The following is a 19,857-nucleotide window of genomic DNA, read 5'->3' as shown; positions in this document are numbered from 1 at the left end:
TCTCTGTGCCTACGTTGAAATGTCATCTCACCTGCTGTAGCGGTCAGAAATGTTGTGAGAGCGCTCCACCTCTCCGCAGCCCCAGGGCTGTGGTCACCATTCTCCGGGCCACTGCAGAGTCTGTCCATGGCCTCTCCTTTACCGGCTGGATAAACTCTGGGAAAGTACAGAAGGACTTTACATTAGAGCAAGGAAATAACATGGTATTAACATGGTAATACGTTAGCTATTCACAACGAAAGCACAACAGACCACATACTTTCTGTTACAGTATAGATGGATCAAAAAACAAGAACAATACCCGCGCATCTCATGGCTTTCCCTTTGGCCTTCTTGCTCCCGTCAGACAGAGTGCGTGTCTTCAGGAGAGGGTGCCGAATGGAAAGTGCATGGAGGGCTAAACAAACACAGGAACCGATTCAAAGATTTTAATCTCTTTTGTCATAAGAAAGAACACCAACTTCCCTTCACCGACCGTCAGAAGGTCACACAACGAACTCCAATGTGCCAAAGGGGACTCGTGACTCATATGGGAGTAAAATATAACTTAAAGTAACTGTCTAGTGTTTCCAGATTTCTATGAAATATAACTACTTACAAAATGAGAGTGAAATAGTCAAATAAACAATATTGGAAGGGAAGCTATGTTAAAAAGCAGCTATTCTGTGTGGGTGTACACTGGTCATTAAAATATTCACGCAAGTAGACCGTTGATTGGCCAGCTCATCCTCTAGATCACTGACTGGCCAGCTCGTCCTCCCCAAGGAGATGACATGTTCTATGAGGAAACAGCAAGCATTTATTAAACAGTCTGAGATAGAAGTTTGAGGTGGGATTTTTGAAGTGGTTTTTTTTCTTAAATTTATACTTTAGCCACACAAAAATAAATGTCAACATTATTTGGATAGGAGTTAATAGAATATGAACTTTAAATAAAGATTTACACTGGGCAGTTACTTCAAATACGACTCAAAAGATGAAAAAAAAGATATAGTCAAAAACCATACCTGCAGATTGACTGGAGAACACGCCTAGGGCGCGAGTGTTGTCCATCCACATAATCTTCATGCCCCAGTCACTGAAAGACAGACCAAGATAAGACTGGGAGAGAGACAGACAGCCCTTGTGAGTGTCGGCTTTAGTGAGGGGCATGGGGAGGCTTTCACCTGTGCTGCGGGGTGAAGTTTCCCTTAGGTACAGATCCAGGATAAGCTTCCCTTCCCCCAATCCTAACCATCAGTGAGGAAAGGTCCAAGTGATCCAAGATCAGCATCTAGGGGCATTGTCACCTTACTCCAAGGCTTTTACCTGTAGTCTGAAAAGGCATCCAGCAGGTCGTCTGTTTTGAACATGGCCGGGAAGTCGTAGATCTCGATAACGTGGGCATACTCGTCCTGGTTGATCCACACGTTCCCAAAATACGAGTAGTCGTTGTGGGTGTGTTCGATGGCCACGTCTGTCTCTGTCAAGTGGGCTGTGATCTGACGAGAAATTCAACCAGTTATTGACAGATATACCTATCCCAATGAAGTGTTTCTCAGTAATCCCTTTAAATATAATACATGTGAAATATAGCCTATATCTGAGACAATATTGTATATAGTCTATGCCTCCAAAGTTGATGTATTTAACTTGAGGACAATCTAAAATGTCATGGTAATTTGTGTTCCATTTTCATACAGATTTAGAAAAAACAACAACATTTTAGTCATTTGAAGAACAGAAATGATACACTCCCCATAGATCACCCCTCCCCCACTCTATTGTCATGGAATTTGTCAGAAGCTCACTACACTAAACAGGTTTCCATCCAACCTTTTTATGTGAGTAAACTACATGTCAGATAAATGTCACGACAGGCCTGGTGGAAACAGCAAATTTAAACTTTCCAAATGTTGACAACACAAAATGCTCTAGAGAATGTGGGATGTTTTTGTGTTGGTAAAATTATTATTGCGAGAAATGGCAGGTGAAACCCCTTTATGCACCTTGGGAAAGCAAGCAGTTTACTAGGCTACAGAATAAATAAATGATGATGAACTTCACAGGGTGATGAAAGTGCACAGTGATGAGCTTGCTCTTTTCCAATAAATATTGAGAGTCTTATTCTGGTGACATTTTCATTGATGCTTGGCTGCCGTTGGACAATTTAAAAAAATTCTCTCCCTTATCCAAAATAATCTCAGCATGTAGGTTGTCTACCTGCACTGTATCTGAGAGCTGTTGGCAAGAGCGGACGTGCCAAGACCAGAGTGGGCACATTTGCAATATAACCTTTTTTCAGACATAACCATAAGTACAGTTGAAAATGTGATATAAACCCATTTAACTGGTCTTTTTAAAATATTCTGTACATGGTAATTTAACCACAAAAGTTATTTTTATGTGCACTACGTCATCACGCACAGCTTTTTATCCGCAACAAGTCAATTTGATAGAAACTCTGGTAAGAAAATTATTTTAATGCTGCTCTGCATCACCATACCTCTCTGGGAGCCTCCTCATATAAGCTGTCGTCCCCCACACACCATACTAAAGTCATCATGTAACGTTGTGAAAATAATGGGCAATAACTCACATTAAGATGCTAATGCCATGCAGTTACTTTAGAACTACTTTGGCAGCCAGGCTTGGATCATTTTAATTTACAGTGTGACCTGATAATACATCATATGAATTTGTATTTGACAGTTGTTTATCCAGGAAGTCCCATTGATGGTCAGAATACTCATTTTACAAGGGAGACATGAATGTAAGACCTTGTTGTGTGTGCTCTACCTGTGGCGAGAGTAGTCAGACACGCGAAATGGTTGGTTATCACACATTATCTGGCATACAAACTGTAGCAAGTGGGTGACATCAAATCACAAATAGGCTTTGATCACATATAGGTGTATTATGATCTGCGACACATAGCTAAATGCCACTGGTATTTAAAGGCAATTAATGCTAAATGTCACTGCCAGGGAATGTGTCTCACAAGGCAAATAAAATTAATTATACAAGCCCTCAATTCATGATTGTGACAGAATGCAGGAAATGTCAGCATACCTTTTCTGGTTCTCTATCTGTAGGTAAGCGTTCAATTCTTCTAGGACTGTGTGAACAGATGCATTTTCTTGCTTGGGAAGATAATAGCCATCAAAATAAGGAAATGCCAGGGTGGCTGTAGGCATTGAAAAACACAACTAATTCAGCTCATTGAGGGCTTGATGATTAGATGACCAGTTGAATAATTTGTGCATGTCCAGGGTTACAATACAAATGTGTACTGTTGAGGGTACTCGAGCACCAGGGTTGGGAAAACACTGGTCTATTTCATGACCAATGTTGGGGATACAGTTGACTCAGTGTAACAACTCAATGCTACAGTTAGCTAGCATATTTTGTTCATAAAGCGCAGTATTGGCTAGCTAGCCAGCCTACCGCCATTTCCAGGCTAATGCACCTAACAATACTGAACAAAAATATAAAACACAACAATTTTACTGAGTTAAGTTCATATTAGGAAATCAGTCAATTGAAATCCATAGATTAGGGCCTAATGAATGTATTTCACAAGTCTGTGCAGGGGGAGCCAGGCCCACCCAGTCAGAAAGACTTTCCCCCCCCCCCCCCACAAATGGGCTTTATTACAGACAGAAAAACTCCTCAGTTTCATCAGCTTTCTGGGTGGCTGGTCTCAGACGTGTATTGATCATGCTGTTTAATAAGCTTCTTGATATGCCACACCTGTCAGGATTATTTTGGCAAAGGAGAAATGTTCACTAACAGGGATGTAAACAAATGTGTGCACTAAATTGGATAGAAATAAGCTTTTTTGTGCATATGGACAATTTCGGGATATTTTATTTCAGCTCATGAAACATGAGTCCAACACTTTACATGTTGCGTTTATGTTTTTGTTCCGTATAAATTAGCTATATCACACAGGAGGCTTTGTCCAGTACAGTACAGTGCCTAATTGCTTAGGTTAGCTAGCTAAATTCTAATGCCAGTTGCAAACGTTAGCTAGCAAATGCTGAACACAAGTTGTTCAATTAAGCCGTTACAATTATGCAATGCTGATCTATGGATTCTAATCAAATATTTTATTCTGACCTTAGTTTGTCAGTTGAAAATATGGCTAAGTAATAGTGATGTTACATTTGATACCGGAGCCCCGAGGAATGCGTCAAAATCGCTAAACAGTTTACTTCGAAGTAGTGTGCCAATGCTTGTCAGATTATCAGAAGCACGTGATCAATGATGTCCAAAATAAATAACCACTTTAGCTATCAATTTAGTTAATCTCTTCTCAGGTTTGAGGCAAAATATGAATACATGTGAGTTTATGGCCATGCATGACCATCTATTCATTTAATTACATATCTTGAAAACAATTTATTGAAAGCCAAAGTTATTAACATTTGGCTTCAAAGAGTATCTATATTTGGAAGAATTTTACAGACAAAAATGTAAAGTTTGTCTAGGATAATTTACCCAGCTTTATCACTAGCTGTCAGCTCATAATTTTTATAAACCAAACCAACGTCAATTGTATTAGGAAGAACAAGGTTCACTACATAAGGGTGATGTTTTAAGACCTTACAATGATGGGGGCTTGAATGTAATTGATTTAGAATGTATGAATGGTATGTTGAGACTAGAGTGGTTAGTATTTTGAGGACCTCTTAGGCCCCACTCCCTCCTATCTGAGATATCTACTGTAGCCATCATCCTTCACATACAACACCCGTTCTGCTAGTCGCATTCTGTTAAAGGTCCCGAAAGCACACATCCCTGGGTCGATCGTCTTTTCAGTTCGCTGCAGCTAACGACTGGAACGAGCTGCAACAAACACTCAAACTGGACAGTTTTATCTTAATCTCTTCATTCAAAGACTCAATCATGGACACTCTTACTGACAGTTGTGGCTGCTTTGCGTGATGTATTGTTGTCTTTACCTTCTTGCCCTTTGTGCTGTTGACTTTGCCCAATCATGTTTGTACCATGTTTTGTGCTGCTACCATGCTGTGTTGTCATGTGTTTCTGCCTTGCTATGTTGTTGTCTTAGGTCTCTCTTTATGTAGTGTCGTCTCTTTTTGTGATGTGTGTTTTGTCCTATATTTATAATAGATTTTTTATTTTTAATCCCAGCCCCCGTCCCCACTGGAGGCCTTTTGGTAGTCCGTATAGTTAAATAAAAGGTTAAATCACTCAATAAATAAATTTTCTCTGTGATATGGATGGCCTGTGTCCCTGCGTCCATCTTTAAAAATATTGGAATAGATTTCTTGCTTAGACTTTAATATTAACAAATTACCTGTGAAACTTTCTGCACTTCACCAACAAGTGTTATTATATAGGAAATCCACATATAAACACAACTTCACTCCACATAACACACCGATATGGAATAATAGGTGTATTCTGTACCGTAACAAGACTTAGTCTTTCTTTTTTATTTAGCTAGGCAAGTCAGTTAGGAACAAATTATTATTTTACAATGACGGCCTACCCCGGCCAAACCCTCCCCTATCCCGGACGACGCTGGGCCAATTGTGTACCCCCCTGTGGGACTCCCGATCATGGCCGGTTGTGATACAGCCCGTTATCGAACTAGGGTCTGTAGTGATGCCTCTAGCACTGAGATGCAGTGCCTTAGACCACTGCGCCAGTCGGGTGCTAAGAGATGTAAGAATGGATGAACAAAAATATCTGTAAAAGACTGAATCTTTTAGATGAAAGTTGTAATATCCTCAGCTATAATGTTTAAGATAAAACATTACTGTCCTTATCGCCCCAAGCAATATTGTATTCATAAATGCTATTCCTTCTAGTCTTGTACTGCTGATGAAAGGGATGTTATTATATTTATACATAAATGGCTGTTGTTTGCGGGATAAGAAGTGTAACAATATACATCAGACAAGTTATTTCCAAATAATTCTTCCCAGAACAGTTAAAGGAACTATCTGTCAATTGTTTTTAATGTATCTGTAACCACTAAAATAAGAACAAAATATGTGTCTTTCTCTATATTACCCAAGGCCAAAGAGAACCATTTAAAAAATTCTAAATTATATTTATCCGTCAAATACATTAACATTGAAATTCAATGTAGAGCGTAATGACAACATTTTGTGGGAATGACATTGAAACTACTGAACATATTTTATTTTCCTGTGATCATATTACCACTTTCTGGGAGGAGTTACATGATTTATTAATTTCAAAGAATATTAATATTGACAATTTCACATACAATGACATCAAATTTGGGGGGGGACTCATGGCAGGCCGGGCGCCTGCCGGCCGACTTCGGTCGTCAGTTGAACGGGACTCGACCTTCGCCTCCCCCGAGCCCATCCGGGAGTTGCAGTGATGAGACAATATCGTAATCACAAAATTCGAGGGGAGGGAAATGGGGTAAAAATTACAAAAAATATCATACATGTTGTTTCAAGTCACCTTGTCTGAGAGAAATGTACATGGTTATCAAAACATCAAGCCAGGGTATGCCTACACAAAACACATCCCTTATTTTACATATTTCTAAAATTCTATGGGAAAAATTATTGGAAACATTTAGCAGTTTTATGGGTATTATGACACCTCCACTGTGGGGCTCTATTCGACACAATTGACTAGACATACTCAATTCTTCAGGAAGCTTTGTTTTCCCATCACTACTAAGTAATAAGTTACCAAGCTATTTTTGGGGGTTGAAAGAATTGAAAAGCATTACAACCTATGAACACAACAGACACAAACAACATTACCAACCAATGCTTAAAGAACAGAAAAAGTAGCCAGCCCTTTCCAAATAATTATTGCTGGTACCATCTGTGTAAATGCGTCCCCTTATCAGCAGGCGCAGAATACATCCATAAACTGCATTTTATTATATTGCTAATGAACGATTACGCCATTGACTGCAGAATATTGTTAACTGCTATTAAAAATGGTAAGGACTCATTTGCCATTTTTGTCTAGCTAGCTACCATCACAGGTGATCTAGTAAAAACAAAACTGTATGCAATTTGATGCATGCTATATTTAATTGAGTATGGCTTTTTAGGTTTTTCAAGAAAATAGTTTATTAATCGATACAGTACATATAAGAACAAGATCAAACAATACAATAATTAGGAATTAACAGGCAGTCGTATACACCATTGAGAGTCAAAGCATGCTTAAGGTTTCTGTGGTGATTTTGTGTTGTGGTCAATAATTATTTACACATAATTGGACAACATCAAGGATATGGGGTAGTCTAAAACCTCTTCTTAATTATGCTAAACCACAGTCAGGGTTGGAGTCCCAATTCCTGTCAATTCACATTAAGTCAAGCTAAGCAGTGACAATATTGAGGTCAGATCTAGGTAAGTGATTTTGAACCATTTCTTACAAATTCATAAATTAAACTAGCCAATGTGAAAACCTGATTCATATTGGCAATAACAGGTAACCTGTGTGCTTAAAACACTGTGGTTAACCGTCACTACAGAACAGACATCTTCATAATACTATGCAGACCCACACAACATGTTGCATATGAAACAAGTTCATATTGAATAGCCCGCTAAGGTGACCAAAAGTGCACCCACACCAACTCAATTAGTTCTCTTCATGAAAATTGGCATACAAAATGACAGGAGGCTGAATAAAAAGGTACAGTATGTCACATTTCAGCATGAACTTTGTTGATTTTTGAGGAGTACAATTTAGTAATACCTGAAATAACAAATCATAAACCAGAAACTTATCAGGATTGAAATGTTGTTACTGTTTTAAGTTTGCAACCTCCAAGAACAAAAATCCACAAGTTGGAACGCGCTAGCAATGCCCCATTCCCCTCTCATTGTTTTTGGTCATTAATGCTCAAGTCAGCAGTTGGGTGATTCTCATGAAACAAGTTTTAACCATAGCAGTAACAAACTGAGTTATAAAACCATGATGCAGCTGCAACAATCATTCTTAAGACTAAGATGCTTAGTTTATGGCATAGTGCCTTACATTTTCACCCCAAATTATCATTACCAAAATGCATCCGGATTAAAATTGGGTAATTTTATAAAACGGTACTACTATTACTAGAAAAACCTAACTTATTTGAATAAACACAATATGTTTCTGCAGTTTGAGGATAAATCATAAAAATGCTGTACTAGTTGGAAGTTTACATTAAACTATATTTATTACATAAAAAGAGTGTCTGTGGACATGTTTCTCATTACTGTAATACTTTTTCAAATGGCTGTAAAAACTCCTATATTCATTTTGTATAAAGTTTTATTCACCCATGATGCTTCATCTAGAGAAGTAGTCCTTACATGAACACAAGTTAATTTAATCTTTATTTAGGTCTTCAGAATGAGGATCTTATTCTCCCCTTTACGACACTTGACGACCTCATTACCAAAATGAGAAAAATGCTAAAATTGGGAAAAACGAAAAACGTAGAGAACCATCACCTTACCAGCATGGAGGCATGAATGGGCTTTAGTGATGTGGTCCATTTGCAAGCAATAGGAGACAGCAGACTGAGCTAAGTGCCTCTCATTACCGCATCACTTTTAGGTCTTTCGTTAATGAGAACCTTCATTTCGGTAACGATAATAACCTCATTTTAATGTATAGTCGATCGGTGTGCTGTGGTGGTAACTAATTATTTACTAGGACTACAGCTTACACCTATTGTATAGATTTTTGGTAAAACATCAGTTATTCGATTAAGTAGGATCAAATAATTATGGGTGTAAACCCCATTTCATTTACCTAAAGCCACAATCTGGAGTTTGTTTCAACAAAGAGCAGCCCTGCCACTTAAAGGAGGATATCCCCGCATTTTGACATGTGTACCTGTTTTACCTCTCTTTTTGGTAAATATCCCACAGATACTTTTTTTGGCATATCATGCTATGCCATTTGCCCATAAAATGCCATTCAATTTACAAACCCATCTAAAATACCTTAGAACCACACATATCCACATCCTAATACACCAATATTACCTGTAGAAAGTGTCACCTTTTTATGCTTAAGTCCACTTTCACTTTTGAAAATACATGCACGTAATTACAGTACTTATGCTAAATTAAGGTATTTTAGTCAATTGTATTAAGACCAGTGATTTTCATATTACCCAAATCATTTGGGATTGACAAATGACACATTTTGATGATGAATCTAACAGAGCTCAGTACAGTTTTTAAACTGCAAACTATGCAACACTCATTACCAAAACATGTATTCTCATCGTCGGATCCAACTTATCATTACCGTAATAAACCAATATTTAGGAAATATTACAAAAAGTAAAATGTATACTAGTAATGTTGGCTTAATTTGATAGTGTGCCTTTTGTTCTTTATCCAAATAGGTTTACATAAAAACAAGTAATTATCACCAAAAAAACAAGAGTCAGAAAAGGTTGTATGTTGCAGTAATGAAAAATTACAAAACACATGAATAATTTAATTTGAAATATATTTGTTTTCAGTGTTTAACTCAGGCCTTTTCATTAGGTGAGCAATGTAAAAAAAAAAATATATAGAAATTGGTTTGTCTATTACTTTTTGGGGACTTCGAAAACTATTACGGTAATGAAAATGTTTGCATTGGTAGTTGTGTAAATGCATAATATCTGATAAATAAACATAACAATAATTCTGAAATAGATAACTAGAGATCCTATTCTTAGAGGAATTGTGGTGGAAAATGTGTTTATTTCTTGTAGTCAAGTGCCAGCTTTGTGAGAATCACCCAGTTGGTGTCAGCGGCTTAGTAGAAAAACATGTATTGTCGTGGATTACAGTTTCTCCTGGCCCGTAGACAACTGTCAAGTTAAGGAACCATCTTCCTAATGTTGTAAATTTGGTGAACCAAAGAGGGTATATTAAACACAGGTTTAAAAACTGTGGGTGAACTACACCTTTAAAGGCTATTTGTATTTGGAGATATTACACAATGCACCTTTAATGAGTAAGAGTTTAAAATGGCAATACAAAAGAAAACGGCACCATTCATACTAAAGGTGTGGTATTGGTTAACTAGAATAAGACATTTTCACATGTTCAAATTAATAATCTCAATAAACATGTAAAAACAGGGAGTGTTTGTTTCAGCGGGTTATAGGTTACTAGCACACATAGCCCATCCCTTTTGTGAAATAAATAAAAACAATTATCTACATCCAGAAAGACATCCATCTACATCCAGAAGGAATTATTGATGGGTGTGGTGAGATAATTGAGATGCACCAGGTCAAATAGGCCATCCTGCATGAGAGCAAAAACAAACAAATGTCAAATTAAGAATACTATGAAGGTAGTCTTGATAGCTTATAGCTGTAGGCCAAGAGCTGTGATCGTGAAATAACATTTCTTATAATTGCTGCTCCTTAACCACGGGGAATCAAGGCATATCATTTGACAGCATCTACAAGTCAATATTCTTCCATTCTTTCTAATTATTTAGAAACTTTAGTGAGGTTGCTGTGAAACTTAGTACAGTTTTCCATTGATATCCCCAGATAAGAGTGCAGGTTGAGAAGAAAGCTCATTTCAATTAGGTGAATGATTTCCCTGAAAACACTCACCTTTGGTGTGGTTCATCTTCCGGAGCCAATACTTCTGTCCTCAAAAATGGTGATTTCAACCTGGTGAGAGGGTTAGTTAAGGAAACTAGGATCCAGCAGGACATTAAAGAAGGCTGTACTCATGAAAGGTCTGAGTGTTTCCCAAATGGCATCCTATACCCTATATAGCGCACTACTTTTGACCAGACCAGTGCAATTTGGGATGTGCCCTGTTTGTGTGAGCCTCCAAGACAGTAATGGATACAACCCTGAGACCTCTCTCTATTGGGTCCGTCAGCAGGAGTCCCAGAGGAGCGTAGATCTTCTCATTCTGCTCCTTGACGAACCTAGCAATTTTCTTCAATACCTAGAGACAAAGAAAGGAAGCCCTTTCACCCATTCATGGCTTGGCCTCATAAAAAGACTACATCCAATATGGCCACTGGTCCACGTGTCATTCAACATTGGTTAAGTCCCAAATGACACCCGGTTCCCTAAAAAGTGCAATACTTTTGACCAGGACCCATAGGGTGACATTTGGGACCCAGATTGCTTTTATTTGGAAAATTATACCAACCCTTGTCCTACATATTGTCTAGTTCTGTTTTTCCCTCAGCAGGAAAAAAACTGAACTAGACAATACATTTGCGCAGGTGTGATATCGCTCCTAAATAGCTCGTGCTAATATTCCTATCAAACCCAGTAAGGCCAGCAGGCTAGTCTCTTTTTATTGGTAGGTAACTTATGAAAGTTGTACTGTCAATTTGTTTTGTATTTAAACGTGTACATGATACTGCAACAAAATTTCCCTAAAGGGACAATAAAGTAAAAGACTTAGGGACCTACTTTCTCATAGTGGGTCTCCATACAGAGGAAGATTGTGTAGGCGGTCATGCAGGCCAAACAGCCCTCCAGGTAAGACTTGCCACCAATTTTCTCAGCCTCGGCGTAAAGGTTGTTAAGTGTCTGCATCGTCTCCTCAAACTGCTGCTTATCAACCTGAAAAAATAATGCCCACCAACCCCTCATTAAAAAGGTCTGCATGGCCAAATTCACACCTTTGAAAAGGAAACAGGTGAGTAGCTAGTTGTATCCATACATTGGGCCTAATTCAGGTGCTAATAAGGGTGAACATTGTACACAATCTTAAAGAAACCAATTCATTTCTAAGTACCTCTGTGTGCATGTATGTTAATAAAGTGCTGAGCGATTAACCGGAATTTCAGGTATTTTTCCATTTTTTAAAACAACTAATTGACCGGCATCGGTTCAATTATTTGAATTCCATTTGTTTTTCCATTGAGTTCAATGCGCACATCACACAGTTTCTCTAGAGATAAATCAGATCCAGCCTGAACTGTGCAATGTAGTAGGGAGTTGCTGTTTCCAACAGTAATATTTTATAGTTTAGTGCATAAAATGTGGCCAATAATCCATTGTGCATCTACTTGACTGGTCTGTTTGTTTTAAGCCTGCTACGAAGAGAGAAGGGTGTGAGATTGTGAGGTGATAAAAAGAGTGGAGGTGTCATAATACCCATAAAACCTAGTGGTCAAATATGGAAATGGTTTCCACTCGTTTTCCCCCCCATTCATTTTCCCCCATAGGGTATTTTTGAAACACTTCAAATAAGGGCTGTGTTTCGTGTAGGCTTACCCTGGTGTGACGTTTTGATAACCATGTAAATCTCACTTGGACAAGGTGACATTAATCAATATATTTGTCTCTACTTACTCTCAGATTTGAAAATGCTACTTAGTATCAAAGTAGACATCACGCCATCTCTAGCCGACACCTTTGCTAACAGATATTGTGTCCATGGAAAACTTGCACAAGACAGTTCACAGAATTGTCAATTTAAAGAAATGAAGCCAATTAATTCATTACTACATTTAGCTAACATTAGATATATATGGATGAACTATCTAGTATTTATAAAATAGTCAGACAGCATAGGCATCAGCTCTATAAAATAAATGTAATATACAAAACTGAAATATTTGATTAAAGTTGTGAATAAATGGTTAATAGGTGATAAGCAGTAATGGGCCATCTATACCATCATGTGACTTATGAATTGTTTTATTCTGTGTTCCCGCATTCAACCCACAATGTATAGTGCATGTAATGTTTTAAAAAAAGAATAACAATCAAAAACCGTGTTTATTTGTATATAATCGAACCGAAACGACCTTTTAAAAAAAAAGCACAAATCGCTCAGCACTGGTGCGTTATCATACCCTGGACTCCAGCTCTGAGGGGAACTTGGTCTGGAACTTGCAGATTTTACCCGAGTTGTAGTCCCTCTGGACATACACTTTGGAGGCGACAGCTGCTTGTTGCTGCAGCTCCTGCAAGCTGTGCGTCTGGGTGGGGTAAAGCATGAATTAAGTGAGGAAAGCATGACTTGAAAAAACATCTCATGGGATCACTTGAATCCATCAGAATTCTAGTTATTGGGTTAATGGGAAAAGCTAGTTAGTTAACGTTACATATCTCTGCTTCCGACAGACTAACGTTATGGGCCTTAAGATGTTTTTTGGAAACCGGGCCCTGGACAGGCAGAGAGCTAACTAACGTTAGCTAACGTACCTAGTTTGCTAGGCTAGTAGACCAAGCACCACACCACAGGCAGCCACCAAATGGTGATATCTGATTTTGTCAGACACGGCTTATAATATAGTTGTAAATGTCTCAATACACACAGTTAAAACACAAATGTGAACGCAATTTACCTCCGCCATAGTGGGCTGAGTGACCGTTCCTTCCTCCAGCTAGCTCACTACTGCCGCGTTCAAACCAACTGGGATCTCGAGGAAAAACGAGCTCGGAATTCCAACGCCGGAACTAGTGCTTCTTTCTAGTGCCGCGTGCAAAACGACTGGGAACTCGAAAAAATACGAGGTAAAATCATGACGTCAGTTATCTTCAGGTCGGAAAGTCGGAGCTCAAGAAAAAGGCCCGAGTTCGAGTTGGAATTCCGAGTTCGATAACCATTCAAATAAAAAAAAATATTCCGAGTTCTGTTGTTTTGAAAACTAGGAAGTCTGAGATTTCTGGGACCGAGTTCCGAACTCCCAGTTGGTTTGAACGTGGCATAAACTCCGACCTGAAGAACACTGACGTCATGATTTGATCTGTATTTGTCAAAGTTTCCAGTTGTTTTGAACGCTGCATGACACCGCTGTGAAGCGGGCAAAAATAACTACGCACTTCCTGGTCACGGATTTTTGGAATCCTTTAGAATTAGAGTCCTTTCCTATATACTTTCTAAAATAATAACTAGGGCGAAAATGATAAGTAATTTGCATAACTATCGATATATTTGATACTACTTATCATACGCCTGGGGCGGCAGGGTAGCCTAGTGGTTAGAGCGTTGGTCTAGTAACCGGAAAGTCAAACCCCGGAGCTGACAAGGTACAAATCTGTCGCTCTGCCACCAGACAGTTAACCTACTGTTCCTAGGCCGTCATTGAAAATAAGAATTTGTTCTTAACTGACTTGCCTAGTTAAATAAAGGTAAAATAAATACAAAGAATTATTGAAAATATTTCTGTAAGTTATTTGTTTATTTTTCCACATTTATTGCACAGTACATAATTGGTGGTACTGTTGTGTTACAGTAAAAGGGTGGTCCATTCTATTCAGGAGAAAAACATATTGATACAACAGTAGCTAAAATGGTGAGGTCTGTCCATAATAAATCCCTACTCTACCTTCTAAACAGCACTATCAACAAGGCATGTCATACAGGTCCTAGTTTTGTCACACCTGACTATTGTTCAGTTGTGTAGTCAGGTGCCACCAAGAGGGACGTAGGAAAATTGCAATTGGCTCAGAACAGGGCAGCACGGCTGGCCCTTGGATGTATACAGAGAGTATACATGAATATTGTGCATGTCAATCTCTCCTGGCTCAAAGTGGAGGAGAGATTAACTTCATCAATACTTGTATTTGTGAGAGATATTGACATGTTGAATGCACCGAGCTGTCTGTTAGAACTACTGGCACACAGCTCGGACACCCATGCATACCCCACAAGACATGCCACCAGAGGTCTCTTCACAGTCCACAAGTCCAGAACAGACAATGAGAGGCGCACGGTATTACATAGAGCCATGACTACATGGAACTCTATTCCACATCAAGTAACTGATGCTAGCAGTAACATTTTATATTAAAAAACAGAAAATAATACACATTCTGGAACAAATCAAAATCAAATCCAACTTTGTCACATGCGCCGAATACAACAAGTTTAGACCTTACCGTGAAATGCTTACTTACAAGCCCTTAACCAACAGTGCAGTTCAAGAAGAGTTAAGAAAATATTTACCAAATAGACTAAAGTAAAAAAATAAGAATTAAAAGTAACACAATAAGAATAACAAGGCTATATACAGGGGGTACCGGTACCGAGTCAGTGTGTGGGGGTACAGGTTAGTTGAAGGTAATTTGTACATGTAGGTAGGGGTGAAGTGACTATGCATAGATAATAAACAGCGAGTAGCAGCAGTGTACAAAAGGGAGGGGGGGAGGGGGGGTTCAATGTAACAGCATGGACTGTGAAGCAACACAAACATAGGCACAGACATATGCATACACACACACGATAACATACGCACTATACACACATATGGTGTGTTTACAGACATGTTCAATCTCTCCCTATCCCCGTCTGCTGTCCCCACATGCTTCAAGATGGCCACCATTGTTCCTGTACCCAAGAATGCTAAGGTAACTGAACTAAATGACTATCGCCCAGTAGCACTCACTTCCGTCATCATGAAGTGCTTTGAGAGGCTAGTTAAGGATCATATCACCTCTACCTTACCTGTCACCCTAGACCCACTTAAATTTGCTTACCGCCCAAATAGGTCCACAGACGATGCAATCTCAACCACACTGCACACTGCCCTAACCCCTCTGGACAAGAGGAATACCTATGTGAGAATGCTGTTCATCGACTACAGCTCAGCATTTAACACCATAGTACCCTCCAAACTCGTCATCAAGCTCGAGACCCTGGGTCTCGACCCCGCCCTGTGCAACTGGGTACTGGACTTCCTGACGGGCCGCCCCCCAGGTGGTGAGGGTAGGTAACAACATCTCCACCCCGCTGATCCTCAACACTGGGGCCCCACAAGGGTGCGTTCTGAGCCCTCTCCTGTACTCCCTGTTCACCCACGACTGTGTGGCCACGCACGCCTCCAACTCAATCATCAAGTTTGCGGACAACACAACAGTGGTAGGCTTGATTACCAACAACGACGAGACGGCCTACAGGGAGGAGGTGAGGGCCCTCGGAGTGTGGTGTCAGGAAAATAACCTCACACTCAACGTCAACAAAGCTAAGGAGATGATTGTGGACTTCAGGAAACAGCAGAGGGAACACCCCCCTATCCACATCGATGGAACAGTAGTGGAGAGGGTAGTAAGTTTTAAGTTCCTCGGCGTACACATCACAGACAAACTGAATTGGTCCACCCACACAGACAGCATCGTGAAGAAGGCGCAGCAGCGCCTCTTCAACCTCAGGAGGCTGAAGAAATTCGGCTTGTCACCAAAAGCACTCACAAACTTCTACAGATGCACAATCGAGAGCATCCTGTCGGGCTGTATCACCGTCTGGTACGGCAACTGCTCCGCCCACAACCGTAAGGCTCTCCAGAGGGTAGTGAGGTCTGCACAACTCATCACCGGGGGCAAACTACCTGCCCTCCAGGACACCTACACCACCCGATGTCACAGGAAGGCCATAAAGATCATCAAGGACAACAACCACCCGAGCCACTGCCTGTTCACCCCGCTATCATCCAGAAGGCGAGGTCAGTACAGGTGCATCAAAGCTGGGACCGAGAGACTGAAAAACAGCTTCTATCTCAAGGCCATCAGACTGTTAAACAGCCACCACTAACATTGAGTGGCTGCTGCCAACACACTGCCTCAACTCCAGCCACTTTAATAATGGGAATTGATGTAAAATATATCACTAGCCACTTTAAACAATGCTACTTAATATAATGTTTACATACCCTACATTATTTATCTCATATGTATACGCATATACTGTACTCTATATCATCTACTGCATCTTTATGTAATACATGTATCACTAGCCACTTTAAACTATGCCACTTTGTTTACATACTCATCTCATATGTATATACTGTACTCGATACCATCTACTGCATCTTGCCTATGCCGCTCTGTACCATCACTCATTCATATATCTTTATGTGCATATTCTTATCCCTTTACACTTGTGTGTATAAGGTAGTAGTTTTGGAATTGTTAGCTAGATTACTCATTGGTTATTACTGCATTGTCGGAACTAGAAGCACAAGCATTTCGCTACACTCACATTAACATCTGCTAACCATGTGTATGTGACAAATAAAATGTGATTTGATTTGATTTAGACCTATACCGAACGAGGTTTAAACAAAAAATATTTATTGAATATAAGATTTTCTATAGAATCTTAAGATAAGTTAATATTAACATTAACATAAATAAGAAATTGTAGAAAATATCAAATGTAGAAAATAATAAAATATAACACTGAGCTTTGGCTCTGCTGCCTGGTAATTAGTCCAGTCCTCACAATATTATACAATTAGCTTTGTCTATACAATTGTAAACATAACCCTGTAGGCTATGACTGCAGCTATATGTCTGAAAATAGTCAAATAAAACCTATACATCTGTGTGATTAACTTTGGTTCCCTCTACAGCCTGGGCATGTTCAGCACCAGTCCATCTGGACTGTCTGGAAGAAGTTGAGAAAGAATGTCACATAGTTAAGCAGTCACTTACACAAATGCACTTCTGCCATACAATCTTAAATGTTACAAAGTGTGTAAACATTTGAATGTTTGAATTAAAATCTTACCATCAAAATATTCCTCCTCTGCACTTTTTTGAGGCAAAATCATCAATGATGTCATCATAGGACATGTGTTTCCCCACGTCATGATTTATGCTCATGATGGCCAGACCACTCCTACGTTCCTGTGACATGTTTCCCCACGTCATGATTTATGCTCATGATGGCCAGACCACTCCTACGTTCCTGTGACATGTTTCCCCACGTCATGATTTATGCTCATGATGGCCAGACCACTCCTACGTTCCTGTGACATGGAAGACCTCCGGTAGCTTTTGATGAGCTTTCATTTTGAAAAGCTCCTCTCTGCCGATGCTACTGTTACTGGTAGGGTGACTGCAATTCTTAGGTCCATCCAAAGGTTAGGATAGAGTTCCTCCAGGGTTTTTCTCACAGAGAAAGGAAAGCAGCTCAAAGGCAGTCATCTTATCTGATGGCAGATCTGGTCAATTCTGAATCTCGTGTGCCAGATCCATTCCACTGAGGTCACAGTCATCTCTGAAGGTTAGAGTGTTTTCAGCTTCCATGCAGTGAGCCTTTAAAGATTCACTGGACATCTGAGAGGCAGTGCTGAAGGTCAGCAGCACTCCATATTTGGTTTTCACCTGGTTGAGTGTTTCAAATCTCTCATCCATGGATGTCACAGCAGAGTCGATCACAATGTTGAAGTAGTTGACTTCAAGGTTTTTCGGTGCCTCAGTCACTGGTTCGTCAGAAGCCTCACAGCTGAAATGCCTCTTGCTGTTTCTCAGGCTCTTCTCTATCAGAACAGCCTCCACATTCATTTCTTCACAAATGCTTTTGTCTGTTGTCTGGGCCTCAGAGAATCCAGTTTCCCGGTATTTAGTGAGGGAGGCCTTTGCTTGTTCAGCTTGTCTGTCATTGTCAGTATCTCACACCATACGACACAGCAAATCAAGAAGCAGTAGGACCCAACTTCCTCTGCAAATGCTTGTGCCTCCACATTGGCCACAGGATCGTTGATTGTCTGTCTGGCTTCCAGTTATGCCTCCCGAACCTCAGAAGCCTGATACCTGATTATATGAACACGTTGGAGCCTACACTCCCATCTTGTGTCACTCCATGACTTCACAGTTATGTTCACGTGTTTCTTTAAAACACCCCATCTTTGTGTGCCAACTGAAAAGAAGACTCCTGGGTCATTTGGTGGAGCAGCAACTGTTCTATTAGGGCCTGCGCTGCTTGTATCTGATGCTGGCTGTACACCTCTGGTTGTGCTAGTACTGGCTGAGGCTGCCTGTACTTCACCTGGGTCTGTGTTAGTACTTGCTGAAGACAGCTGTAATGGGTCTGTGCTAGTATTTGCTGAAGCTGCCAGTACTGGGTCTGTGTTAATACTTGCTGAAACTGCCAGTACTGGGTCTGTGTTACTATTTGCTGAGGCTGGATATGGATCAACTGAGTCTGTGCTTGTATTGGCTGATGATCTCCTCTACTAACAAACTTAAGCATAGCACCGGTAAATTATAGATAACAATACTATTATTAATTTTATCAACTGCATCAGGCCCATTCAAACTGGCTCCCCCATATTTTATTTTATACATTTTAAAATATAAAATACTATTTATACTATGGCTTGGCTGAATACTTGATGGTTATTATTTACTGAGAGCTGTGCATCCATATTGCCCAGTATGCCCAGCTAATCAACATTTTAAATTCAATATATAAATCAATAGTCAGTGTTAATCCATTGCTTTCCATCTTGCATTAGTCCAGAGTTGTAACTAAACCTTGACTGAGAGACTTGATAATCATTATCTTGTTTTAAAATGATGTCATCACACCCATATATCGTCTGGACTGATCCCCACAGAGGTTGCTGCTGGAAAGTGCAAGTTTCATTTCGTGCACGCGCATTTGAACGCATGTTCACGCTCAACGCGGTTATCTTTTTCGAGTTGCAGTTTATAAACACTGTTGCCCGTTGGCATTTATCAAACGTAATAAATAGTTGTATTTCACTCTCACTTTTGTCATGCACAAAGTCACAGAACACAGTGGAAGTGGCTGGCAAGCAAGCAAGACACAGACAGACCAAGAGATGCACTGCCCAGCTAGGTTAGCCAAAAGGCACCTAAAGACTCTCTGAACATGAGAAACAAGATTCTATTGTCTGAGGAAACCAAGATAAAACTTTTGGGCTTGAATGCCAAGTGTCACATCTGGAGTAAACCTTGCATCATCCCGATGGTGAAGCATGGGGATGGCAGCATCATGCTGTGGGGATGTTTTTCAGCGGCAGGGACTGGGAGACTAGTCAGGATCGAGGCAAAGATGAACGGAGCAAAGTACAGAGAGATCCTTGATGTAAACCTGCTCCAGAGTGCTCAGGACCTCAGACTGGGGCAAAAGTTCACCTTCCAAAAGGACAATG

General features: G+C 39.9%; 2 protein-coding genes across 3 annotated transcripts; both read right to left on the bottom strand.

Moving 5' to 3' along the window:
* Positions 1–43: 43 nt before the first annotated feature.
* Positions 44–2,542, bottom strand: LOC139369441 (R3H and coiled-coil domain-containing protein 1-like). The gene is made up of 5 exons (XM_071108706.1): positions 2,486–2,542; positions 1,309–1,481; positions 1,008–1,078; positions 302–397; positions 44–156 (listed from the first exon to the last, which is right to left on the bottom strand). The coding sequence occupies exons 1-5, from the start codon at positions 2,540–2,542 to the stop codon at positions 44–46; spliced, it is 510 nt and encodes a 169-aa protein (XP_070964807.1).
* Positions 2,543–7,056: 4,514 nt separating this feature from the next.
* On the bottom strand, positions 7,057–13,953 carry LOC139370926 (golgin subfamily A member 7-like). Of its 2 annotated transcripts, XM_071110815.1 has the most exons (6): positions 13,300–13,953; positions 12,805–12,930; positions 11,411–11,563; positions 10,830–10,931; positions 10,586–10,645; positions 7,057–10,265 (listed from the first exon to the last, which is right to left on the bottom strand). In XM_071110815.1, exons 1-5 carry the CDS (start codon positions 13,306–13,308, stop codon positions 10,598–10,600), a joined length of 438 nt encoding a protein of 145 aa, XP_070966916.1. In that variant the 5' UTR covers positions 13,309–13,953; the 3' UTR covers positions 7,057–10,265; positions 10,586–10,597. The 2 variants fall into 2 exon arrangements, with proteins under 2 accessions (XP_070966916.1, XP_070966915.1); XM_071110814.1 differs by lacking the exon at positions 13,300–13,953 and having other exon boundaries at positions 12,805–12,948.
* Positions 13,954–19,857: the final 5,904 nt, after the last annotated feature.

The sequence above is a fragment of the Oncorhynchus clarkii genome, chromosome 17 (assembly GCF_045791955.1).
Source record: "Oncorhynchus clarkii lewisi isolate Uvic-CL-2024 chromosome 17, UVic_Ocla_1.0, whole genome shotgun sequence".
NCBI lineage: Eukaryota > Metazoa > Chordata > Actinopteri > Salmoniformes > Salmonidae > Oncorhynchus > Oncorhynchus clarkii.
Note: the sequence above shows the minus strand (reverse complement) of the source record. Positions and strands in the feature narration are given on the sequence as shown.

Bases quoted from the DNA above. Each gene is read 5' to 3' on its own strand.
- LOC139369441 (XM_071108706.1), bottom strand. From the start codon at position 2,542: ATGACTTTAGTATGGTGTGTGGGGGACGACAGCTTATATGAGGAGGCT. The intron at 1,482-2,485 runs GTATGGTGATGC...ATTTCTCGTCAG, and splicing joins ATGAGGAGGCTCCCAGAGAG to ATCACAGCCCACTTGACAGA. The intron at 398-1,007 runs GTATGGTTTTTG...GTGTTTGTTTAG, and splicing joins GTTCTCCAGTCAATCTGCAG to CCCTCCATGCACTTTCCATT.
- LOC139370926 (XM_071110814.1), bottom strand. From the start codon at position 12,948: ATGCTTTACCCCACCCAGACGCACAGCTTGCAGGAGCTGCAGCAACAA. The intron at 11,564-12,804 runs GTATGATAACGC...TTATTTTTTCAG, and splicing joins CCTCAGAGCTGGAGTCCAGG to GTTGATAAGCAGCAGTTTGA. The intron at 10,932-11,410 runs GTAGGTCCCTAA...CTTTGTCTCTAG, and splicing joins TGGAGACCCACTATGAGAAA to GTATTGAAGAAAATTGCTAG.